Source organism: Panthera pardus, unplaced genomic scaffold (genome assembly GCF_024362965.1).
Source record: "Panthera pardus isolate Hobbes unplaced genomic scaffold, ASM2436296v1 HiC_scaffold_13, whole genome shotgun sequence".
Lineage (NCBI taxonomy): Eukaryota > Metazoa > Chordata > Mammalia > Carnivora > Felidae > Panthera > Panthera pardus.
In genome coordinates this window covers 104,243,617-104,270,952 of record NW_026526688.1, presented here as the reverse complement: position 1 = coordinate 104,270,952, position 27,336 = coordinate 104,243,617, and the positions used below count along the sequence as shown (strand labels likewise).

The following is a 27,336-nucleotide window of genomic DNA, read 5'->3' as shown; positions in this document are numbered from 1 at the left end:
ATGCAGAATCGCTTCATATGGTTTCACATTCACATTTGATGGAGAGTTAAAAGAAACAGGTTTTGTAATTTTCCATGCATTTGCAATCACATGTATGAAAAACGTTCCTTAAAGGAAAACCTACTTATATCTGAAAGAACACATCATAACTGACATCTCTGCTGTAAATATGTAAATTGATTTGTTTTGCATATGGGAAAGACTGCACTAGATTGCCGTTTTTCAATCTGAGGTATGAGAAGGCCTGAGAATCCAAAACAAGTACATTTTAAATATCTGTAATTTTTCTATGAAAATGTTCTAATTTTGTGTTTTCACACTGATGACAATTAAAACCCCTAAAAAAGGTGCAAGAAGTACACTTTAAAATACTGGGATGACCACCTTCAAACCAAGTGCTAGCCTACAATTTTAACACTCAGATTTATATCTGTGTTTACAACCATACGAACAGCTCAATTGTTCTAGGATAAAGAAAAAAATAAAAAAGAGACAAATTTAATCTGTAAGTGTGCTTTCAAACCAAGCAAAAAAAAAAAAAAAAAAAAAACACCACCACCACACAAAAGCTATGCTATAGCAATAAAAGCTTCATGACTGTTCGGACCCAGTGGGAGAAGTGAATCATCATTAGGGCAACTGTAGCAAAGGTGAACTGACCTCACCAAACTCTTTACTGAGCAGTCAGGGCCATATGCAGTCTGCAAGGGTGATGTAATAAATACTGTCAATCTGCATCTGGCTGGAGTTTTACCATTTTTATTCATAGTTAGCTTATAAATTTATTTTGGTATTACAATTGGAAAAATGCTGAAATTATGATTAAATTATACCTACTCTTAGGAATCCCATATTTAACCAACATTAAATAAAAGGAAGTCCAACACTAGGTATGGTAGATACCTAGAATTTCTGGCTATGCCTATATCACTTTCTTTTAGGAATTCCCTCTCCTTCAATGGGATATCACATTGTGGGTTACCTGCCCCAAGAAAGTAGTCGGACGACCCTATTCTTCTGGATACAATTGACTGGACCAGAGCAGTCACATGACTCAAGCAAGGCCAGAGAAAGTTTGAGAGGACTGACACAGATGACTCGGTAGTTCTCTAACATCAGGATTTTAAGACCCACAGAAAGTTGCCATGAAAAAGCTTCCAGCACATAAAGAAAGCATACAGAATAAAGCCAACACAGCATAGGGCCAAAAAATGGATGGCAGGATGGGATGGATAGATGGATGGATGGATGGGCTGAAGGAAGGACAAACAGATTAAATAGATTTACATACAAACAGAATCCCGACAATATTTGATCAGATGAATTTCACAGACAAATCTATTTCCAGGCACTTAATTATGTAAGACAATTTTGTATAAATTCAAGTAGGGCTACTTATGACCAGAAGTTTTCTAACTAACATACCACAGATCAATAAGAATGTCTTTTTTATCAGGAGAACATTACTTAAGTTTGAGAAACACTGGATTAAAGATCTTTTCTAAATCTAAAGTTCAAAAATCCTGCGTGTGTGTATGTGTGTGTGTTTTAATTATTTCATCAGCTTAAAGGGTCAGGATTTTTTTCTCTTCTTTCAACCTCAGCATAGGTATTCAACAGAGAGTAGAAATAATGATTGCTATTTTTTTTTATAATTATCACTAAGGATATATTAGATGGAGATCTTTTTTTCTCCCAAGTTTAGATTTAATAAAATTATTCACAGAATATAATTTGCTGATTTTAGAATTCAGAATCAAGGGGAAAGTCTTGAAGGATACAGAAGCTAATAATGGCACATGACACTTTAAAAAGCATGCTTAGTACAAACTATAAACCAGAGAAATAAATATCTTTAAAAGCTTTTTAATTATTTTATTTTTTTAATGTTTTTATTTATTTATTTTTGAGAGAGAGGGGAACGGGGGCAGACAGAGAGGGAGAGAGAGAGAGAGAATCCCAGGTAGGCTCCACGCTGTCAGTGCAGAGCCTGACACGGGGCTAGATCTCACAAATTGTGAGATCATGACCTGAGTCAAAATCAAGAATTGGATGCTTAACCAGCTGAGTGTCCCAAGTGTCTCAAAAAGCTTTTTAGAATACTTATCAAAATGATTCTTAAAAACCTAACACTCAGTTAGCTTTACCTGCCTGAAACATTTGGTTGGCCGTAAGTATAAATTCCCACCAGTTAGAGAAAATGAATACAACATTTACATCATGAAAAAATATATATAATTCCAAACAAAATGAGAATACCAAGTCAGTAAATAAGATTACAGAGCTAAATATCAGATGAATGACTCATGTGGAAAGACTTTCTTCAATTTTTATGCCTAGGTATATAGCTACCAGGCACTTTTTGCTGAGAACCTGATATAACAGATATTTCCAAAACCACATCAATCAGCTGTAAACACTGGTCAATGGAATCTACATCTGTCCAGCTAAACTAATTTCATAGGAAGTCCTGCAAAGTCAGTAGCTAGTCTGCATCCTAAATTCAGAAATTAGTCATTTTTCAACCCTCCACTATCAATCAACTCAGTGATTTATTTAATTGCCCTTAAGTCTTTACCAAAGGCTTTCATCCTAGGAAGAGGTTTTTATCCTACAATCAACTCTGAGAACAAAGAGCAAATCTAACTGAACCTAACAGTTATAGGTTTAATAAATTATTAATGTGAAAAATGTTTTGGGAATAAACTAATAAACATCAACCAGTTCTGCGTAACCTTTTCAACGACGGAAGAAATCTTTCCTGAGCATTATTAAAATGCACTGGGAAGTTCAAAATTCTAAGTTAATTTGTGTTTTCAAATTTAAAGGAAAGGAAGCATATTACTAAGACACATTCCCTGTAATCAGATAAGGATGAAACTTTACCTGTACAACTTGAAAGCCAGTTTCAGATATTTTAAATATTTAAATACTTAGGTGGAATTACTTAAAAAGAAAATTTTGTTGCACAACATATTCAAAATGTTAAATATTGCACGTCTTGAGATGTTGAAAACATGATCCTAGGAAAATACAGATCTGAAAAAAAGCTACTGAATTGTACTATATGCCTATTTCAGATTTTGTTAGCTAAGCAGATAGATTTATTTTGAGATACCATCTGTGACTAGTTGCCACTGCATTAATTCTACCACATTCTTAGGAATCATGACCTTGTACTGCAGGCTCTAGAATGGGTCTGATTTTGAAACCTTGAGAACACTAGAGATAGAAGGGGCCTTGAGAAACATCATTTCAGGGGCTCCTACAGCTTCTTCTAGGAGAAAGGAATTCTATGCATATGAGTACTCTTAGGGCACTAAAAAGCAGTTTAGAGCTGGCTATATGAACCCTGGTTATAAACAATACAAAAAGAAAAGGCCGTTATTGCATCAGATTTACCTTCATAAAAATATTATAAATAATATTAAAGTCAGACTGAGTCAACAATCACAGGGTTTTATTATATTCAACACTAGCGACAGCTTAATCAAATATGCTTAACAAATCAGTTGTCTGAAAATTGAAAATTATATTCCTATATAATTACAGACACAATAATTTTTAAAAGTAGATAGCAATATGTATTTTATATCCATCATCTGATTTTAAAATAAATATCTTGCAAATAAAAATGTTAAGCTTTTAGAGATGAGAAAAAATTATGAAGAAAAAAATGTCAAGTAATTCAGCACAGCTTTGCAGTGTCAAATAAAAGGTCTATCGCAGAAAGCTACTTGGGAGTGTAAAACTTCTGTTTCTGGACTTTGATCCAAGCGATCATAAAAACTTGTCCTCACTTAGTAACTCCTATTTTCATTATATGCCAAATATTCTCAAGCTTTAGCCTAGTACAAAACAAAGCAGTAAAGTCAATCATGTTACCCCTACCATGCTAAATAAACTATAACATCACCCACAATGGCAGAGCTGATTAGTAACTAATGAAAAGTAACATTATTTTAATATGCTGTCAAGAATAACAACAGATGTTTAAGTGGCATTAGCACCCAGAAGACTTCATTTGCAAATACATGAAGATTAGAGCCCTTGATTAACACAGTATCTCAGGCAGGTAGGACTGAGGAAGTTGTCTAGAATAGTGAGGGTGGAAATTTTCCATATGTTGTACTTTTACTAATCTCAAATTATTTTTTTATGCCAAAAGATTATGTTATGGATTGTTCAACCAACACTCTCAAATTCACATCAACCGTCTGTGATTACTAAAAAGCATCTGTGCTCCAAGCTTTTAGCTTTTAACTGGGTGCTTAGCTTTGTATTTGAAGATACAGGAAACAATCTAATACAGCGGCAGAATTGCTTTCGAGGTCAACCAAACCCATGGGTATTTAAATGAGAATTTAGGAATGCCAGAACCTTCATTCTGTTCGACGACTACTATTGAGTACAGATCATTCAGTCTGGAGATAGGATAAAGAGGCATGCATGAATGTCAAATGACAACAATCAAATCAAATAATGTAGAAACAGTTCCATTCACATGCCTGTCTACACTCACAGATGGCCAATCTAAGTGTATCCAAATTTCTTTTAAATTTTAAAACATGTTAAATGTTTCTACAGAACTGTTTCATGGGTTTTCTGAATCACTGACAGTATTCACTGTACACTTACAAAATGTAACAAAAGGAAAAAAGCAAAGTAATGTGAGCTTCTAGTTAAAAAAAAATCTTAGCTGTAAAGTTAAAATGTCTGCAAATAAATTTTTACTACAACCATAAGACTCACACTGGGTTTAGAAGTTTGGCATTTTTATAATCAACTACTGTCTAATCTCGCAATCTTAAATCTCCAGTTAATGCCACCAAATATAAGACCAAATTGGAACCTCTGACTACACACAAGCTCTTAGATTATATTCTTTAAACTGACAACTTTCAGCACTTCATAACTCTTAAAACTGAGGGCCTGTACTACTCTTAAACATTTTATACTTTCGTTTTCCAACTCCTATTCAACATAAGCTCTTATAAATACATAAGAATATATATACACAACACACACGTATCAGAGAAAGTGGTCAGCCTATGTCAATATAAACTGTAATACAAAAACTAACTTAAAAAATCTTCATATAGAGTCTCAGATGATCTAAATTTTACACAGAGCAGTGTAATTTTGAGAAATTGGGATTTTAATCTTTTGCTACTTGGGAGAAGAAGTAATGTGAAAAGAAAAATAAATTTAATTCTTTCCATTTATTTTCCAGTAAAATGTTTTTCAAAGTTTTGGCAGGCTCTGAGTGAGGTGTTCTTACCTATGACTACTTAAAAAGAACCACCAAACAATCCCAAATTTCTGATTTTAAAGGGAGAGATGGGAAAAAAAGAAAAGGACAATTTATGTTGATTTATAAGACAAATCACTTTTTTCTTTCAACTGTTAATAATACGCCACCTCCCAAAAACACCTTGACACACTTAAAAAAAAAATCAGCCCAGTTCTGCTCACTCCCCGTTCAACGAGGGCAGTGGATGAGTGCAAGGGGGAAAGGAAACGAGGGGCAGATGGCCTCGGAGTAGCAGGTGACCGCTGAAAACTGTCGGCCACAGCAATCAGCAATTCCAGATCTAGATGGCCTTAGTGCCTTACCCTACACTCGCAGAAAAGTGTGTTTTGAAAAGAAACCACTTTCTTTCCAGGGTTTATCCTCCGCTTGCTCCAGATTTAAGATTCTGAAGGAAGAAGGCCAAAATGGGGAAGCCAACTTTAAAAGGAGGGCGGAGTAATTAAACAGAAGAGTTAAGATTTGCCCTAAGCAGTAGCCTCTATCAAAAAACCCCGAAAGTAATGAAATCGATACAAATTCGTTAGGAGAAACAGCCTTAAAAAAAGAGTCCCTTCTAAGATACCAAAGTAATACACCGCAAGAGAATAAAGGAAAACAAAAATGTCAGACAGTCCATTTTCAATGAAGATTCCTCCGCTGGTGTGACCCGGGCGCCACCACCCCAGCACCCGGCCCCGCGCCCCCAGGGAAAGTGGGAAGGGAGGGGATGCTGAAGGAACTACCTGGTTTTGTCTCCAAAGGGCAACATATCAAACATGGGAAGTTCGAAGTGCAGACCATGCGGGCTCCGCAGACCCTGGATTCCAGAAGGCGCCGGGGGGCGACGACGTGCCCAGGTGAGGCGGTGACTCCAAGCCCGCTCCCCTACCGACCCCGCCACCGCACCGCTGCCAGCCGCCGCCCGCTCGTCCCGCGCTGCGCCGCCCCCTGGCGGGGAGCGCCCGGCACAGCGGAGACGGAGCGCGGGCGGGTGGGACCCCAGCGCCGTGCCCCGGCTGGCCGCTCCACCATCACCGCCTCGAGTGCGTCTCCCTAGCGGCCGAGGCGGCCAGCGCCGGCTGCCCGACGGCCGCTGCCTGGATGTGGCGGCGGAGGACACGGGACCCTTCTCCGAAGAGGTGCGTCCTGGAATCAGCCCGAGTCGGCTTCCCACCAACTCCTCAGGCTTTGAGGGATCCGCCCGCCACACACTCCCCTCTCCACCTCCTCCTTCCTCGGCTTCAGCCCCAATGCCTTCCTAACTCAAGGCGAGCGTTTCCCACGCGCGCCCAACTGGCCCCCGGGCGGCCGCCTCCCAAAGGACAGGCGCCCTCCTCCCAGCCCTCCGCAGCGGCCGCCCGGCGCTTGGCTCTCGACCAGAAAGAGCTGGCCTCTGGGGTCGGCTGGGGCCGCGCGGGACCCGCCAGCCCCCAGCTGTCCGCTCCCGCCGCGCCTCCCCCGCGCCCTTTGTGTGCGCGCCGCGAACCCCTCTGCGGAGAGGTTTCAGCGGCGCCGCCTTGGGAGCAGGAGAGAGTGAAAGGAAACGCGCGGGCCAAACTAAGGACTGGAAGGGGGCAAAAGGCGACAGCACTTACTCTGGGAAGATTCCGGCATGTTGCAGCCTTTGGGCTCCTCGTGGTCTCGCCCCTACCCCGGCTTCCCCGCCCCGCCAAGGGCCGGGGCGAGGGGGGACGGGGGAGGAGCGGAGCCGCTAGGACCGAGTTGGAAATGGTGCTTCCGGAGCTGCAGGGAAGGGGCTCAAAAACTGTTTTGGTTTCGCTAAGGAGATTTGGGGGACCAGGAGGCTAGAGAAGGGCTGGAGGAAGGCCCATGAGCGCGGGTCTATGTAAATAATCTTGCTCTCAGGGAATACCAGGGCAGCCGGGGTGTATGTCTGGGGGGCGGGGGGGAGGGCCCATGTACATTTTTGTATTTGAACTTTGTGAGCAAGTTGGATCGAATCCCATGCTTGGGCTTTTCGACTGTACTTGCCATAAAGTCGAGGGCTCTATACCCTAACAGGACCAAGGACCTACTTAAAAAGCCAAGGGCCTGGGAACGGAGGTTGTTTAATGGTGAAGGCAGGGGAAAATTCAACAGGGGAGAGAGATGTGCCCCCAGGTCACTCTCAGCGACCCGACTGAGTCTTCCAGGGGGTCCTCTTCTTACCTGGTGGCTTTCCTAACAAAGTAAGAGAAGGTAAAGTCCCAGTGATCATCCAGCCACGCTTCCACCGAATCCTGGTCCCGCTGCAACTGCGACCCCCCGGGGCCCGGGCTGGCCCGCTCCATGATCCGCGCCCCAAGTCTCTGCAGCTGGTTTGTGCTGTTTTCCACCCCAGCTGGGGTCCCTCCCTCGGAGGAGCAGGACTCTGCCCCGAGACCCTCCCCCTCCGCCTTGCTCCAGTCCGGCTGGCTTTCGGCGAAGCTGCTCGGGCTCCTGGCCAGCCTCTTGCCGCGCCCCTCCTCTCCCGGTCCTCACCGCTCCCAGGTGTGGCGGGTGGGGCAGGCGCTGCAGCCGCGCGTCCTCCCTGGGGTCTGGTGGAAACCGGGTCTCGCAGTGTCTCAGGTCCCCAGATTCCAAGGCGGCGGCGGAGGCAACTGGCGAGCTCTCCGGAAGCTAAGTGGCCACGGCTGGAAGGAGGCCACGCCACCGCTGGGGTGCGCTGTGTGCTGAGCGGGATCCAGGGGAGCGCGCAAAGGTGACTGTGGGTGTGTTCGCAGATGCCCCGCTGTCAGAAAGGGAGAGTGGCGATGTGTGCGCCCATCCTAAATCCCGAAAGCTGGAGCTAGGGGAAGTTTCCACGCAAAGTAAGAGGTGCTGCTACCCTGGGCACTTTTTCCTCTGGGCTGACTGAACAATGACCGTCTGGCCTCGCTTTCCTCCAACCCAGGGCTTGGGTCTGGGAGAAACGGGGATCATCGACCTTCCTCGGAGCCCAGTCAGCCCCGGGGGTTCGAAGCACCCCAGCAACCGTGCGGGTTAAGGAGAGCTGGGGCGTGCGCCACAGATTTGCGGGTCCTGGTGGGTAACTTCCAACAAAGCCATTCCCGTGTTTAAAATGTTAATATTAACGACAATAATAGTTACAAATTAGGGGTCTGCATCAAACATTCCCTTTTCATGGCTGGAACAAGATTTCCTAGGAAAAGGAAAAGGTAAACTGAAATAATTATGATGGTTTGTGTATGAAGTCAGAGAACAAGGGCACCTCTGTACAATGAGGTTAACTTGAGAGCACAGGCACTACGCGAGTACAGTGCACAGCAGCCGATTAGCCCAAGTTTAAATTAATTCGTCGTATTTAAAAGGAATTAACACGGGCGCGCGCGCGCGCGCGCGCACACACACACACACACACACACACACACACTACAAAAAAAAGTATCCGTTTAAAAGGGCTCAGACTTCCTACTCTGTTTTGCCCTGTCCCAATCATGCTTTACAAGAAGGAAGTTGGTGTCTTCCTTTTGCTTTGTTCTCATCTCCATCTTCTTGTCCCGCAATTTGCAGTTTTAATATGGTATTTTGCAGTGACCTAATTTGGGGGTAGAATTAAATCAGGAGTTGTATGTTTCACTACGTGTGAAGGACACTATTATCAGTGATATACCCTAAGTGATCGAGCTGACATACTTTTAACAAAGTCCTTTCAAAATACTCTTGGCAAGAATGTAAGACATTACTCACTACATAGAAACGCATGATTAAATTGATAATGTAAGAACTTTAGAAAATGCCTTCCAATCCCCCCAATGCAATGGTTTATCCTTCCTGCATTAAATAGTTGTCTTTCTGTAACTTCAGTTTCTGACACTTCACTGTTGCATATAAGTAACCACAAGCCAATAAAAAGTAAGCAAAGCAGTAGAATGTGACATAATGCATGATAAATTATATCAGATTTTAAAATGTGAGCTCTAATTTGTTACTATGATCCTGATGTGTGATTACAGTGCTCATGAGCTAGAGACTGCCCTCGGTGCTCAGTTTTTCCCTGTAGAAATCCACGCATTTCTCCTAACAGGAGGTCAATTATGATTTAAAATTCTGCTTACCTACAAAAGATGGAGTGAATTTTTGGCTTGAAATATTTGCTTCTGTTGGTTGTCTTGATTAAATAAACTATCTAAATGTCCATTTTTTCTTTTAACCTGAAAGGGTCAAATTATTAGAAACCAGGAAGTTTTCTGAAAAGTTACTTGAAAACAAAACAAAATAAAACAGTTTATGGATTCTCCCATCAGTGGGTCTGAATTCTCTGTGATGTACATGGTAGATTGGGGGTTACTGTGAAGGCCTGTTATATGAAGTGAGCATATCACAAGGGATTGGGAGATGAGGTATTTCAGACTGTTCTAGTCTCCAGAAATCTCAGATAAAATTTGTAACAAAACCTCTATAATTGTAAAGTTCTTAAAGGGGAGCATATTTTGCATTGACCTCACCCTGACCTCTTGTTCCCCAGCTCCATTTTATTCTTTATCCCTATTTGCTAGATTATTTAATGTTTTAACTTACTGGTACAGACTGCACTAAGCATCTCCAATCTTGTTTTAGAATGAGTTGAAGATTGAGTAAATAACAAACATTACCAGGAAATAACTTCAAAAATGCTGTTACTGTTATTCACAACAAATAAATGTGCAATGATTTAACGGAAAGCCCTCCAGTTCCCAATATACTGGAATGAAGCCCAAACTCTCTAATGTGGCTTACAAAGTTCAACATGATTTGGCTTTTACCTACCTCTACTGTTGAAGGTTTTGATCATACAACCAGAAAAAAATAAATCTATGATCAAGTTCCTTTCAAAAAAAAAAAGAATATGAATTATAAAAGTCATGAAAAACTTTCCTGCTTTGCTTTTTCCCCCCCAAGTGCCACACAGTATATTCTGTCTCCTTGCAGCAATCCTGTATATTCCAGGCTTGAGAAAATTAATATATTTGCACTTATAATGATATCTAAGTTTCTAACTATTGAAGGGGGAAGACTAGAACATACATTGTAGTGTTGAAATAGAATTGGAGGTTAAAAATTAAATATGGGGGGGGTGTAGTTGTGTATCATGCAGGGAAATCCCACATGATGAAGAAGTACAGGCAGTTTCTGAGAACTGTGGGTATCCTCTAGCTGACAGCCTACAAGGAGCTCTAGTCAGCAAAAAAAAAAATGAATCCCTCAGTCTTCACAATACAACAAAGAAAATTCTGCTACCAAACTTTTTGAGCACAAAAGCAGATATTTCCCCAGTCAAGCCTCAGATGTGACCACAATTCCAGCCAATATATAGACTTGCAACCTTCTAATATGCTAAGAAGACATCTTCATAATTGATATCTTAATAATGAGTCCTACAATCCACGAATATAGTATATTTATCCATTTATTCTGGTCTTTTAAAAGTTTTCCCGGTAATATCTTCTAGTTTTTAGTGCATTGGTCTTACACATATTTTGTTAAATATATCTCTGTATCTACTTCAGCTTTCTCACTGGGAGGTACTAGCAGCAATAACATTTCAATAGCAATGAGTACACTAAGTACCCAGACTTTGGCTTCTAAATGCCATTCTCCACTTTAAAAGGAACCAAGAGTCTTTGGAGAAAAAGTTCCAGGTCTAGGACAGGAAACGTATAAGATATGCCTGGAAAATCTTGTGCTAGAAAATTAGAAAGGCTTAAAATGATGGCAACATATCAGAAGGACAGAGGATGTAACTGAAGGGAGCTTCCAATGAACAAATCTGGATCAATTTGAATATCAAAATATAAAGTAATAGCAAATTGTAACCACTGACTAAAATAAGAAACTGTGATTTCACTCTGATATAAATAAATCACTAGATAAGTAAGTCAATAGAAAGAAGAGAATGCCAGCTAATAAATACAAAAGGAACTATGTAGTTAGAAAATCATCAGTGGTTGCTAAAACTAATAAGTGAGAGTTTGATGATGAATGGGATGTTTACATAGTCTTAAAGTATCTCCTCACAAGTTTTTTTTTTTTTTATCAGTTATCATGGGAAAATCGTATCTTTACAATGAAAAAACTTGTGGATCTAACTACGTGATCAATTTAATATCACTTATGTATACAATAATACACTTATATGTATAAAGCATATACACCTTTTGATAGGATATGCTGAGAAGGATACAAGATCACTTCTGTTACTCCTGAATCTGAATCTAATCATGAGGATCAGATTGAGGGATTTCCAAACAAACATACCCAGATTGAGGGACTTTACAAAATAACTGGCCTGCATGCTCCCAAGTTTTCAAGGTCAAGAAAGACAGAGAAAGACAGAGGACCTAGTTACTTGTTACTTTGTAACAATATTACCACAACATTAGTGGCTTGAAGCAACACACATTTGTTATCTCCCAGTTTTTGTGAATAAGGAGTGTAGGCTCCACCAAACCGTGTCTTCTGCTCAGGGGAGTTCTCACAGGCAATCAGGTGTCAGCCAGAGCTGCGTTCTCGTCTGAGGGTCAACAGGAGAAGGATCTGCTTCCAAGTACATTCAGGCCTTTGGCAGAATTCAGTTCATTGTGATTGTAGAACTGAGAGATTCTTTTTCTTGCTGAGTTCTGGCTGGAGACCCTTATAGGCTCTTGGCCGGAGGCCCCTCTCTGCCTCTAGAAGCCACCTTCATTTCCTTGCTTTCATTATCCAACATGCCTGCCTGCTTCCTAGAGCCAGCAAGGGAGAGACTCTAGCAAGATGGGCACTATAATCTTATGTATGTGATCACACAATCACATACACATAATCACATACACCCCATTACTTTTGCCATCTTCTGTTTGTTGGGACCAAGTCAAGGTTCTGCCTTTGTACAAGGGGAGGGGAATCACAACAGGGTATGAACACCAGGAGGGAGATCCATGGAGGCTACTGCAGGAATCCTTCTAGAATAATACTGTGTAATAAAGCATAGTGACTGTGACATAGCATGTATTCAGTAGATATTTGTGGGAGCAATTTGAAAAAAATAAGTTTTGTTAGAATTCTTTGGCTGCGCTTTTGTGCATTGTATGTAAATATGTTAGCAACTGATCTTTGAATAAGGATTATTTCTTTTAGTGGTCTTTGGAAGTCTTTTCATACCGAGTAAAATCACCATTTACTCTTAGTGCTAGGCTCATGTGAAATAGCAGTTTTCTGAGGACAGTTTTGGAGTACATGTTTCAAGTTGTTGCACAGCCTCGAACAGGGATCAGCCTATTCTCTTAAATGGGTGAATTTAAATTAGATCATAATTCTCCAATTCAAAGACAGAGCCAACTTATGAAGAATAAAGCTGTGTAATAGTGCAATCACTCCAATCAGTACATAGAATTTTCTTTCCCAAATCAAACATACAGTTTTCTACCCAAGGTTCTTGTAGCAGCCAAGAAGTTAGCTTGATATACGAAGGCTGATCCATGTGGAAAGATTATTACATACAAGATGGTGAGCAGCTGTTTTTTGTTTTTTGGTTTTTTTTGTTTTTGTATCAATGAAGGTCACACATAGAGCAAATGGACTTACATCAAAACCGGAGGGATTTTGGACAGATACTAGACACATTTTCCTGACAGAGGGATGCAATACAGATGGATTTATGATGAAAAACAACTGTGGAATTTTTCCCTGGAGACTTTTACAAAAGGAGTGGACAACCACCTGTTGATAATGCTTTGAAGTCCTATATCAGAGACAGATCGACCTCAGGAGGTCTTTCGGTTCCTCACCACCCTTTCACCTGCATATGGACAGTGCGTTAAACAGAGCAATTATGTGGTGTTCATTGGTAAATAATATTAACTGCTCACAGACGCAGAGCATATAACATAAAACACTCATGCCCAGAACAAATCTATGCTCTTCCCATCCACTTTCCTATTGAAAGAGATTCCTTTCTCTAGAGAAAATATCCCACACTAGTCAGAATGACTAAAAATAAAATAATTAGTTTAGAAAGAAATAGCAAAGAGTGAAACACTTTTAAGTCAACTACATCCAGGTATGACACACTTAACTAAAAAACCAGTTTAAAAGTAGGTCATTTAAAATAGACTTTTTAAAGGTTGAGGGAACAAAAACGTGTATTTTTAAAAGAAAATCTAGAGAAACAGGTTTATTGATCTTGAATTTCTAGAGAATCACTTGTCATTTTCTAAAATAAATTACAGGTAAATTTTTTTTTGTCGATGCTGAGAGTCTCATTTTAAGAATCTCAGACATCTTTGTAGACACCATTGTGGAGCCCATCTCCTCCCAAGTATTAAGAAAAAGTGTGATTTAATGATCAAGCCAGAGAAAAAGAAGGAGCCTCATGACTGGTGATAATTTTCATCTTTTAGGAGTAGCGTTTGGGTAAACGTCTTTGAGCTAATTCTTTTTTTTTTTTTAATCAATTTAATAAATTTTCAATTTAATAAAATCAATTTAACAAAACTCATGCAAGCCTCCAAAACTAGGTATAGTATAAATTGTGCAAAATTTTTCACTCAACTTCGATCCATGCCTTGAAAATGCTACATTTTTTTTAATGAACAAAGGTTGTATAGAGATCTAGACTAAACTAGGAGTTCATTCTGTACAGATACAGTCACAGTGATTCCATTTTCCCATTCCTTTCTTATAGGGAAATTAACAACATATTGAAAGGGAATTAACTTGCAGCCATTCAAATTTAGAAGCTCCAGAATAAAATTTTCCAGCTATGCTCATAGAAAATGCTGTCTTTAAATGATAGCAGTCCCAAGACGTGTAATCAATAAATCAATAGAAAGAAGGAACTACATCCATAGCACAGGCCCCAATTTCTTCAAGTTCATTTGTTTTCGTTCTTCTCTGCCGATTAAATCACTGAGTGCATCAATTAGAATTACTAATTCTATAATTGTGCACTGCACAAGCTATTCCAGCCTGAGAGTAAGGCCTGCATAATCTTTCTTATGTTAGGGCTATGAATCTTAAAAAGCATTTCGATAATGTTTTAAAATTCAAGAATTTATCAATGCCAGTGATTTTCTCTTTGCAATAGTTTCCTTGGAAGGCTATATATTTTTATAAACTGTGTTGCCATTGCTGAAAACATTTTGGTGAATTTCTCTTTGGAATGCTTTCAGAGCCAGCATTAGTCATTTTGTGTCTCTTCACTAGTGACAATATTTTGGTTTGTTTATTTTATGATGAGAGGAAGTTAGTTTCTTTGTATATTTTAAACAGCCAAAAGTCTGGGCGCCTGGGTGGCTCATTTGGTTAAACCTCTGACTTCAACTCAGGTCATGATCTCACAGTGTATGGGTTCGAGCCCCACGTGTTGGGCTCTGTGCTGACAGCTCAGAGCCTGGAGCCTGCAGCCTGCTTTGGATTCCGTGTCTCCCTCTTTCTCTGCCCCTCCCCCACTCACATTGTGTCCCTCTCTGTCTCTCAAAAATGAACAAATGTTAAATAAAAAATCAAATGGCCAAAAGTCACTCCTCCTATGGTCTTGTGAGAAATACATTTTTCTCTTTTTTTGTAAAATGAGAAATGATTATAAAGTAATGGGACTGATATTTGTTCTTTAGATTGGAAGTTTGTATTATCTTTACATTTGCTAGCTATGTGACCAAAGACAATTTACTCAATTACTCGATACCTCAGTTTCCTTATCTGTAACAGGAATGACAATAGCCCACATAGATTTGTTGTGACTATTAAGTGATATAATAAATGTACAGTAGTAATTAGAGTGCCCGGTACAGAGAGCTCAATAATTCTTACTGAAGGAATAGCTATGTGAAGGGACTCTTAGCCTCAACTCTGCATCAAACTCCTTTCTTCAAATCTAATACATTATCCAAACTTACTGCAAATCTATCCTTTGAAGTCAGCTCTCCCTCTTTAGTGTTACTAATTTGTAATTCTCTCTTTTCAACCAGTCATGGAGTCCTGAAGATTGACCTTACATCATGACTCTTAAATCCATCCCCTTTCCTTCACCCTACTTCTTGTCTTCAGTCCATGAACCCGTGAATCCTTCATGTTGCAGGCAGAGTGATCTCTCTAAAGTATAAGGCTGAGGGGAGCCACTTCTCCCATTGTTGTCTGGGTATGGGATGATCTTGGTAAAACCTGTAAGGCCATTTGCAATCTGAACCTGGTTTATTGCAAAGGCATCAATTCCACATTTCTTTAACCTAGCATGCTCTTGCTTTTCCAGGACTTTGCATGTGGCTGAAATTTGCTATGTGACTCTGGCTTTTGGGTAACTCCCACTGTTTCCTCTGGATTTAATTTAGAGATCAGGTGCTCCCGAGTGCTCACATTCTCAGGCACCCGTGTGAACCCCACCTGCTACCCACAGCTTATTTATGTATCCCCCTTAAGTAAATTTACAGTGTCTGTACCCTCATTGCACTGTATTGTAATCCCCTTTCTTTGAAATTTATTTCTACATCAGAATATGTCTCCTTGGAGGGCATACACTGTGTCATTCCTGCTAATCTTAGTTGTGCCCTCCTAGGACCTCATGTTCATAGATTCCTCAGACCGTAACAGGACTCAGTAATTATTCATTGAATAAATGAATGAATGATATTTCTGATGCCTTATTTAGAGTTCTTGTGACTCATTAACAACTTTTATTGTTATTAGGAGTTGGTGTTGTAATTCCCAAATTTAGGTGTTCATGCCTACCCTCTCTGCTTGGAAAAACCTGTATCTTTCCCCATATAGTTACATAGCTCATCCTTTCACCTAATGTGTCTCCAATTACATATTCCAGAGAGATTTTCTCAGACCGCCTGAGTAAATGGGACACACTCATCTCACTGGCAAACACATCTTTGTTTTTCTTCATAGCACTTGTCAATTCTGGACATTATATGCTATGTTTATTATTTAATTATTTATTTACTTGATCTCCATAAGCTCTATCAGGTTGAATTTGTGTTTTTTATTACTGAGTCCCAGCTTCCACCATCCCATCTGGCACATAGTGGGTACTTAATGTTGAGTAAAGTATTGAATTCCAACTTATAAGGTCCTTGAGAACAGTAAGTTGTGTATGCTCCCTATCATCTAACCTAAAACGTTACAATCAATCAATCAATCAAAAAATCAAGCTTGTACTCACTTAAAAAAGCTTATACCTACTTTTTTGGATCTTTTCAAAGGGGTTAACTTTATGCTTGAGTAACAGGGTACTTCTTGAAGCAGAGGATACTTACAGGTACCCACTGAAGGGGGTGGGGTTAAAAATTAAGTGAGCCTCTCCAACCTCTGGGAAAGGAGGCAGAAAGTTTCTTTGAAGCAGATCTTTGTTCTGCTAAGAATCAGGTGAAGTTCTGCCCTTATTTATGTAAATGTAGGATAAGAAGGTTTTTCCCGTTTGAAGCAGGAGATGATAGTTGAAACAAAAGACTGCCATTCCCCTGGATCCCCTGTGAGCAAACAAATGTCTCCAGGATGAAATTAAGTGAATTTGCAGAAGGAGTCTGGAACTTCTGGAAGAGAAAAATTTAAATGTGTGTCATTATTCCCTGTGATTTAGCATGTGGTGGGCACGAGTCTGTCAGGGTGAATTGGGGTGTCCCTGATCTAGGCACAGAGACAGACAAGAGCAACAGCTCCCTCACCTCAAGGTAAAATCATCTGCCAAAAGGCAAGTGAATTTACCCCAAAGTTACATAGCTCCAGCATCCTTCATTTAAAGGGCCCTTTCTGAGTCTCTGAGTGGGTTCCTAACAATGTGTCCTCATGGTCATACATATTAACTGATGATTGTGACAACTGACTCTTTCCACCTCAACACCTCCTCCTTGGCCTTCTTCAGTAAAATCACTGGAGTGGCTGAAGACGTTTCTGGGATCCAACTAAGAGAAGTTGAGTTAGGGAAACATTTAGTTTGGTTTAAGGGGGATAGGTCAAAGTCAATTCTGTGTATCATTAAGTTTTTGCTAGCTGCCTTGTTATAGAAGTGACTTACACTCACTCTTCAGAATCACCTGGTCTCAGGACAGGAAGGGTCAGAAGTCTTATGACATGAATGTGCCCTAAATTACCTGTCATCAGAAGTATGTAGCTAGTTCAGGAGAAACAAGCTTTTTTCTGATTTCTGATCACCAGAAAAGTGTGATAAGACTTAGTTTAAAATGAGACTACAAAATGTTTGAAAATCTTTGGACAGATATTCACTGGTTAGCAGAAGATTCTGAAAGAAATATAAGACAAATCCTACTTTACTAGTATTTGGTGAAGAAGGTATTAACTATTTAATTTCTAAGATAAACTAAAGAGGATGTTGGGGTAAGATTTTTAAGGCCTTCACCTGAGACTCCACCATTCTCTGCCCTCTACACCGCCCCACCTTCAAATTTTTTTGAAAAGCAAACCTCAAAGCTTTGTCCTGGAAGAGGACAAACACAGCATGTAGTGTTGCTAGACTCTTGGAGTACAAGCACACAGCACCCCAAACCTCAGTATACCAGCACATACAGACTGGCTCGTTGCTAGCTGCCTTAGTGTAAGAATCACTTGCAAGAATATTTCAATGGGGAGATTCCAACCAGAGGTAAGGCTATTTTATCCATAGGTTTTGAAAAATTGATGTACCAGAAATGGAGGGTGTATTCTGGAAATGAAATTTTGGTCCAAGCGAAAACTTTCTGTGAACACTCATTAAAACTACAATTGTAAAATGTACCAGAGTGGGAGGTACAAATGTAGTTAATAGATAATTATACAGTTCTGTCTCCTTATAGTCGTTCCTATGTTCTCAAAAACAATACCCCTGCATAACTCTGGCACAGTGCTTAAGACCCTAACATCAGCAGTGAGGATTAGGAGAGTCATTGAACGTGCTGAATATCTTCTCTTTGTCCCTCCAGGGACTCTGTTCTCCAGCAGGCTGACCTATAAAGACTACATCAACAAGCATCTTTGCCCTCTGGCTAGTGGTTGCATCAGTAAGAAATGATGGGGCAGGAGGGGAATGAGCTCAGAATTTTTTACTAACCTGAAACAGTGGGCTAAACATGGTGGCAAATTCTTTGTGACCTCTCCCATTGAAAGGCAGAGTCTAATTCCTCTCTCCCTTTTCATCAGACTGGCCTAAGCGATTTGCTTAAAGAACTGAATGCAGTAGAATTGACATTTTGGGACTTCTGAGGCTGGGTCATTACAAGAAATCTTGCAGCTCCCATCTGCCCAGGTCTCTTGGAGCACTCAGTCTTGGAGGTCTGAGATGTATAAGAAATCTGATTACCCTGATGTTGCCCTGCTGGAGTGGCTGTCAGGAGAGATCCCATGGAAAGAGAGCAATGCCCACCATTGCTCAGCTGTTCCAGCTTTTCCAGGCAGATATGTGAGTGAAGAGTTGGAGTACATTGGAACCCCAGCAGATATATTGTGAAGAATCAGGAAACCCAGCCAATAGCAGAACTGAGACATTTCCAGCTGTTCAAACTACTCCAGCTGAGACTCCAGGCTTTGTGAAGTAAAAATAATCTATTTCTGGGGTGCCTGGGTATCTCAGTTGGTTAAGCCTCTGACTTTGGCTCAGCTCATGATCTCATGGTTCGTGGGTTCGAGCCCCACATTGGTCTCTGTGCTGACATCTGAGTCTGGAGCCTGCTTCAAATTCTGTGTCTCCCTCTCTTTCTCTGCCCCTCTCCCACGCATGCTCTGCCTCTCTTTCTCTCAAAAATACATTAAAAATATTTTCTCTCAAAAATAAACATTAAACATAATGTTTATTCTCTCAAAAATAAACATTAAAAATAATCTATCTCTGCTATGCCCTGCCATGATTCCTGACCCACAAAATTGTGAGCATAATACACACTTATTGTTTTACAGAATAATTGTGTACGTTTGGGGGTGTGCCGTTACACAGCAGTAAATAATCAAACACCTGGTAATCTCCCAGCTGTGTCATCTCTGGTTGGCTGGGTTCTGCTGCCGGAGTCTCTTCATCACAGCCCTCTCCATATAGCTACTCATGCCTTCTAGCCTATAGGAGGTAATGGCACCCAGCCCTCGCTAGCTGTACTAGTCATTGTTATTGGCTTTCTTGAATCCTGTCCACCTTTTAAAAACAGTCCCTTAATTAACCTCTCCTGAATTACCCAGTTTAAGAGTGTCATCTGGGATTCCTTGGGGTCTTGGCTCATATGCCAGACTTGATACACATGTCTCAAGACATATTGAAGAACAGGGGAGAAAGCTACAGTGTGTAAAGAGGTTCAGAATTATGCTTCAGATAGCTGCAGAAAAATTTGCCTAGCAAAATGGTATGTTTATATACTTATATCAAGTACTTATATCAAGTAATTAGTGTGTTGCCATTAATGAAATACTTTAGGAAACAGTAAGCTTTTAAGGCCATCCTTGAAGTTTTCTGGATTCAGTAAGTCTTACTCATCCTTTTAATTTGTTTGTGAGAGAAATGGCCATTCTCTAGCATACTGCATTATTTTATTTAACAGTCATTATATATTATACTTTCTATATTCCAGCACTCTTCTAAGACCTTTACACAGAATGACTCATTTAATCCTCCTAATAACCCTATCAGCCCTGTGTTATTATCACCATTTTACAGACAAAGAAATCAAGGTATGTAGAAGTTACATAACTGGCCTAAGGGCTCACAGCTAGGAAGCGGAAGCACTAGCACTAGAAGCCACAATGTTCAGCTACAGAGTGCTGTCTTTACCAGTGTGTTTCGCTGTTAGGTCTTGCCGGGAATGATTTAGAAAACAGGAGAAATGAGTTGACTGGGTGGTCTACCGTGTGATTCAGTCAGTGATTGCGGGGGGCCTTCTCTTCTTGAAGGCATCTGAGATGACGGAGCATGAGAAAGAGAAACAGGTTGGAAGCTCCTGAGAGCATAAACACTAGAGAGGACAAGTGTAATAGTTATGCATTGCTGTGTAACAAATTACCTCAAAATGTAGTAGCTTAGAGCAACGATAAGTTTTTATGTCTCATGGCTAGTGTAGGTCAGGGATTCAGAGAGGGTCCAACAGCATGTATAATCCACTGTATCTGGAGTCTCAGGTAGAAGACATGGAGTCTCATCTGAAGACTTATTCAGTCCTGTATGGGCCTAGCTGAGTATTCAGTCTGGAATACTATTATCTTCCATCTGGTCCCAGGGGTGCTTAGAGGAAATGCCACCCACAAATGAAATACGGTTTCATGTGTGGGAGTTACTATTTTGGAAAACTTAGCTTAAATGATTTTTTGTTTCAGTCAGGCTTTCTGAAGAAAGCAGAGGGCAAGCTGGATCTGGGTAAAAGGATTATTATAAAAGTGTGAGGAGTGTTTAAAGAAATAAAAAATAAGGGATTATGTAGAAACCCAGGACTAGAAACAGCAGAGAGCCATTATCTCTCCCAGGACTGAAGGAAGGGGAGAAGTTACCAGAACTCTGAGGGTAGCTATTTGTAGAGTGTCTGACAAGAGCTGTGGCCTTCAAGGAGGAATTCAGATAACCAAGGATGAGTTGGTAGAGTAGGAAGAGGGTGAATAAATACTTTTGTGTCATTGTCCTCCTGCCCTCTGATCTCCTGCTTATCTAACCCACTGGATGACATATGGCCAGACCAGTTCATACAGGTCAGCCCCTCAGGACCACAGAGTAGAGTGACAGTAAGAAAGGTAGAGAATGGGCCTGGAAGGGCAAACAGGAGATACCCAACACACCAAAATATTTCTCCTGGTATGTGGGGAGTGATGCATGTGTTTTGGAAGGTCAACAGTTGTCCCTTATAGAGCCTGAGGTGAATTCTGCTGGAATTTGTAATGTCACCATTAACAGACTTTATAATATGTTGTATTGTTTGAAATGACCATTTTGTAGGTTAAAAAACTGGAAAATTTGATAATTTCATACAGTTCAACCCAATATTCTGGGTACTTTCCAGTTAAAGTTGCTAATGGAAAAATGCTCGTATTAGATAACTGAAAATGTTGCTTCTCATTGTTTTATTGTTGGCTATTTTCTGAGTTAGGACTACCTAAAAACTTAAGTGGAATAGGTGTTCTAATTGGACTGCATCAAACATTTTTTAGTTGTTCAGGGGTAAGACAAGATAAAAATATAAAGTCAGCAAAACTTTTGAGGTAGGCATGTTGCTTACTATAGGTCATGGCAGTCTCTACCTCAGTGCCCAACTGAAGTAGTTTAACCTACCTTGTGGTTTGTCCTTCAGTAGCAGACAGCCTTGAACCAAGCAGAGAACTATGAAGGGTATTCTGATGCCTGAATTTCAGGGAGGCCCAGCAGTAAATAGAAGAAACTCATGATAGACCATGGGAATGGCAAGTTTTGAGTTTCATTTTCAAATCATGCTTTTGACCATACTGACCTCTAATCACATATTATTTAGTAATTTATTGGATAAAGGAACTCTGGTGTTTTGATATGTTTTCTCACTGCCATGTAACTAAAAAGATGTGGGTCAGATGCTGGTTAATGTGGATCTTGAAAGGAATGTCTACTGAGGCCTCCTGGGTGTCTCAGTCAGTTGAGCATCTAACTTCAGCTTAGGTCATGATCTCACAGTTTGTGAGTTTGAGCCCTGTGTCAGCTCTGCACTGACAGCTCCAAGCCTGCTTCAGATTCTCTGTCTCCCTTTCTCTCTCTGTTCCTCCCTGGCTTGTGCTCTCTTTCTAAAAAAAAAAAAAAAACAAAAAAACAAAAACAAAAAAAAAACCAGGAATGTCTACTGAAACATATATATTTAAAAATCTTGCTGCTTCTGTTAAACATAGAGGAAACAGAAAGAGCCCCTAAAGCAGATCTCTGTTGTCTAAGCAATTACTGCGTGGTATGGCAGACAGAGTAATGAGTCCCCAAAGGTGCCCATCCCTAAGACCTGTGAAAATGTTGCCTTACATGATAAAGGGGACTTACCAGATGTGATTAACTTAAGCATTTAAGATAAGGAGATTATCCTGTATTATCCAGGTGGACCCAATGTAAACACAAGAACCCTTATAAGAGAAAGGCTAGAGACTTACAGTTAAGAGAAGGCAATGTAACAATGGAAGTAGAGATTGGAGGGATATGGCCATGAACCAAGAAATGCTGGCAGCCTCTGGAAGTTGGAAGAGGCAAGGAATAGATTCTCTTCCAAAAGGAACCAGCCCTGCAGACACATTTATTTTAGTCCCATAAGACTTGATTTAGACCTCTGAACCCCAAAATTGTAAAAGAATAAAATTGTGTTGCTTTAAGCCACTAAATTTGTCATATTTTTTTGCAGCAGCCATAGGAAACTAATAAAAGTGGTTTCCTTAGTTATGTGAATACAGGGTGAGGAGGCATCCAGCGCTCCATATTGTTACTCCTTAAAAACCCAGATATGAAATTTGCATGAAGAGTCTAGAAGCCTCAGGGAGATTGGGACCAAGACGTACACCCAGAAATTTGGAGTTTGAGTGATGTGTCAAGGTAGAGTAGGGTGGTATTGGGCAAGACATAATCACATAAAAGAGCAATGGGATGCCTGGAAACAAAGTTTCCTTAGGAAAGTGGGAAGGTCTTGGCTGACCCAGACTTAACATAAAATCCTAAGTACTGCAGAGAGGATGGGTTTGGCATGATTTAGTCTATAAGACCCTTAGGACCCAGCTCCCCTGACATGATGCCACATTTTTAGGGAATAATGGCTGAGTAAGGACAAACAATGAGGACAAACAATGTCATTGTGGACAAACAATGAGAACTCTACTCTAGGAACCCAAGTAAGAGGCATCCCTAAAGCCAGGACATGGGCTTGGACCAGCTCATAGGCTTAAAAAGTATCTGAGGAACTCTTGGGACCAAGTTTCAACAGTGACATTGTGTGGCAGTGAGAAACATTGGTAGGCTGACTGGACTTCTGTTCTGTCTCTATCTGGCCTCTCTACAAGGATTGTCCAGGGGCACCTGGCTCAGTCAGTTAACTGTCTGACTTCGGCTAAGGTCCTGATCTCATAGTTTGTGGGTTCAAGCCCCACATCGGGCTCTGTGCTGACAGATCATAGCCTGGAGCCTGGTTCAGATTCTGTGTCTCCCTCTCTCTCTGCCCCTCCCCTGCTCACTCTCTCTCTCATTCTCTCTCTCTCTCAAAAGTAAACAAATATTACAAAAAAAAAAGAAAGAAAAGAAAGAACGAGAGAAGAAAGAATACAAGGGTTGACCAGATAGGGACTGAATAATCACTATTACGTTCTTGGTAAATATGGTGGGGGAGAAGGGGATGGAGTTTAAAGGAATATACTGGGCTCTCCGCTAATAAGTTTTATTTTGACTGGATTAATTGGGACAAAATAACAGATATGCATACATTTTTATTCTCTAGGTTTGTGGAGCAGGTCACACTGGATATACATGTTTGTGTTCTGTTAGAAAACTAAAAGCATTTCTAGCTTCCTCCTTATGTATTTTTGGGAATCTGAAACTAAACTACATGAGTTTTTATATTCTTTCTTCCCCCAGTTTCTATATTCTTTACTCTTGCTCTCCATTTAAAAAAATGGAATAATCTTATGATTCTATAAAATTATAGGAGTTGCATTTATATGCCTCATCTTATAATCAGCTTCTTTAATTGGGTGCCTTCCTCACAAGTATTTTCCAGAAGTTGCTTAACCTTTAGGGGAAGGTCTACTTTATATCACACATTATGATTTTATATAGCTCATCTCATTTAAATCTTCCCACAGTTCAGTGAGGTAGATTTTCTTTCTATTTTATAAATGAAGAAATGTGTTCATAGGGTTTAGGAATTTCTTCTAGCTGGTTATAAAAGATGGATGTCTAACCATATTATTATGGTTCTATAAGCATTAATTAAGATCATACCTAAACCAAGTGGCAAGTGAGGCATGAATATTACTAAACTGCTTAAATACATTTAGTGTAGCAACAAAATCAAGATGTAAATTATAAACTGTGATATAACAAAGTTTACATATCTCGCATTTTGTTTCAATTAATCACTCCAAACAAATCCCATCAGCAACTAGCCAGTATATCCCCCTTAAACTTCATCTCTTTCACCAATTACCTGAAATATACATATGCTAATAACCTATAAAAGATGGATAAAGAGAACCTAGCATTGTACTTTAAATCAGGAAGTGCTCGTCAAAGTTTAGTTGAGTAGAAGGTTGACAAAAGCATCATCTGAAATGCACAGTAAAAATAAGAGAGGCAAAGGAAATTTCCAAAGTTACAGACTGATTTTTAAAATAATGGCTACAGAATGACCAACCTGGTATATAACTCCTTTTGGCAAAATGGTTGAAAATATACCGTAAATTTGAAAGACAGGATTATAAAAAAATCTCCCAACTGAATAATCCTAAAGCTACAAAACAAAAGTCCTCTCCATTTGAAAGAGTATTGCCCTCTGAATGTTTTTATTTGGTTTTGATTTTTGGAAGTCTGTGTTTCACCAATCACCCTTGGAAATGGACATTTCTGCTGCTGACAAGCATTCATTTCTCTTTTTTCCAGTAGTACTCAGATCTTACTCAAATGTCTTCCCCTTCCTCACATCTCACATGGGCCTCAGGAAAATCTGAACTCACTACTCACTCCAGAGGTGACTCTGTTACATCTAAGGCTAATTCCGTCCCTAGAGCAAGGGATGGGTGCAGGAGACGACATGTGGTCCAATTAACATGAGGAAAGTCTCTCCAAGGGCATCAGAGAAAGACCCACCATCACAAGGAGAGAGATGCTCAGAGTGGCTCTCCTCCAGACATTACCATTATTCTTCTGTGGCGATTTTGCTGCTGTGCTAGTACTCTGAAGATGAAACTTCAATTTAGAGCCAGGAAAAGAACTCTAGTGCGACAGGACTGTCACCTCGAAGGCCTCACCTCTTTCTCTTCTAGTTGATTGAGCCAATAAGTATCTAATTGCTTAAGCTAGTTTGAGTTTTCTGTCATTTATAGTTGAAAGTATTCGAACCTATACACCATCAGCATTGTATTCTAATCCACAGTTGTGCTATAAATAAAATTCTGGTTTTGAGTCAATAGAAGAAGTACGAAAGACAGTCTTTGCTCAGGGGATCAAAATGACGAGACTCTCGCAAACCCAGAGGTCTATACTTAGGGGTCTGCCATGCCATACACACACTCTCTAAACACTACATTAGTTAAAAAACTTGCCAGTTCAAGTATTCCCGTTCATCTGAAGTCATCAAGTTTCAGTTCTCTGACATTGTACATTGCATGTTTTGTGAAATTACATGTTTCCTGTGATAGCAAGAAACCCAAATAATAATTTACCTGGCCAAGAAAAATGAAGAGTAAAGATGGGTACATAATGTGGTTGTGGATTGCTGTAGAAACTTGGCATATTTTTATTTTTATTATTTATTTTTAATTTTTTAATATTTATTTACTTTTGAGAGAGAGAGAGACAGAGTGAGAGTGGGGGAGGGGCAGAGAGAGAAGGAGACACAGAATCTGAAGCAGGCTCCAGGCTCTCAGCTGTCAGCACAGGGCCTGATGCAGGGCTCAAACCCACAAACCGTGAGATCATGACCTGAGCTGAAGTTGGATGCTTAACTGACTGAGCCACCCAGGTGCCCCTAAACTTAGCATATTTTTAACACCACATGAACTGATTAGAATAAAAAAAAGAAACTTAACAGCTTTTAAAACTCAAAAAAATTAAGAAAAGGCCATAAATAATTTTTAGGCACATTTAAAGAGAAGCACTAAAATCAAGAGCCATTACAATTTGTTTCAAGTTTGTAATGGTACTTTACATCTTAAAAAGAACATTTGACACTTGAGTAGATGATAGCAGTATACTTAAGTTCAATTTTTTTTAATGTTTATTTATTTTTGAGAGAGAGAAGGAGAGAGAGAGAGACACACACACACACACACACAGTCCAAAGCAGGCTCCAGGCTCTGAGCTGTCAGCACACAGCCCAACATGGGGCTCAAACTCACCAACCGGGAGATCATGAGCTGAGCTGAAGCCAGACACTTAACCAACTGAGCCACCCAGGCGTCCCAATAAGTTTTAAGAACCATTGTGAATTTAAATTATCACAGAACTATCAATGTAGGGTTTCAAACTGATACTATGTCAAAAAATTAACCTAAAATAATGTGTCCATTTGGCTTAAAGACCTAGAAGGAAAGAATAATTAGCAACGTATAAATGATCATTTTAGTCACACTCAAATTTCAAAAGTATGTTTGTGACTTGAATAAGTAAGCTCTTGAGTATAAAATAAAGCCCAAATTTACTTTGAAATTTTATTTTATTTTATTTATTTTAATTTTTTTAACTTTTATTCAGTTTTGAGAGACACAGTGTAAGTGTGGAAGAGCAGAGAGAGAGAGAGACAGGTTCCATATTCCTAGCAGTCAGGTGCCCCTAGTTTGAAATTTTAAATGATTGGGGTGCCTGGGTGTCTCATTTGGTTGAGTGCCTGGCTCTTGATTTCAGCTCAATCATGATCCCAGGGTAATGGGACCCAGCCCTGAGTCAGGCTCCATCCTGAGACTACTTAAGATCCTCTCTCTCTCTCTCTCTCTCTCTCTCTCTCAAATAAAAAAAATTAAAATAAATAAATAAAACAAAAATTTAAATGGTTTTATTTGTTAAGTAATTATTTATGGCCTAAGATCAAATTATAAACTTTAAAAAATTTACTCTTTATGTAATGAAAGAGTTATTTTTTAAGTTTGCTTGTTTTACACCTTCCCAAGTAGTATATATGGCACATTTATTTGGAGTAAAGTGGTAAAAACAAATCCAGCTCTTATGTAAGCTAGAGGATTGACTTTTGGAGTCTCAGATAGATTTCTTCTTTGTATTTTGCATTTGCTTTATCTTTATGTATTTTTCAAAAAAACAGTGATTCTATTGTTTTTTAAAAATTGAATAAGTAGCAGGATATCTGCTTTGTTGTTCAGAATTTGTTTCTATATAAACACAGTATTGTCCCCAATTAATCTTATGGTTACAATTTTCTGACTGGTTCTTGGATCGATAGCTTATTATGTTGAATTTTTATTATTTCATA

At 39.8% G+C, this 27,336-nt stretch overlaps 1 protein-coding gene and 1 long non-coding RNA gene across 6 annotated transcripts in view; one reads left to right on the top strand and one right to left on the bottom strand.

Moving 5' to 3' along the window:
• PDE5A (phosphodiesterase 5A) overlaps positions 1–7,935 on the bottom strand; it is a 139,680-nt gene extending 131,745 nt beyond the window's left edge. For 2 of the 5 annotated variants that reach the window (XM_019418552.2, XM_019418587.2), the window contains exon 1: positions 7,463–7,768. In XM_019418552.2, coding sequence (XP_019274097.1) covers positions 7,463–7,584 — 122 coding nt within the window. In that variant the 5' untranslated portion in view covers positions 7,585–7,768. The other 3 variants (XM_019418579.2, XM_019418570.2, XM_019418559.2) reach the window with 3 other exon arrangements.
• The window catches only part of LOC128776554 (uncharacterized), a 39,075-nt gene continuing 18,065 nt past the window's right edge, over positions 6,327–27,336 (top strand). The window contains exon 1 of the long non-coding RNA XR_008421710.1: positions 6,327–6,432. This is a non-coding gene — a long non-coding RNA (uncharacterized LOC128776554). The remainder of the gene's footprint in view (positions 6,433–27,336) is intronic.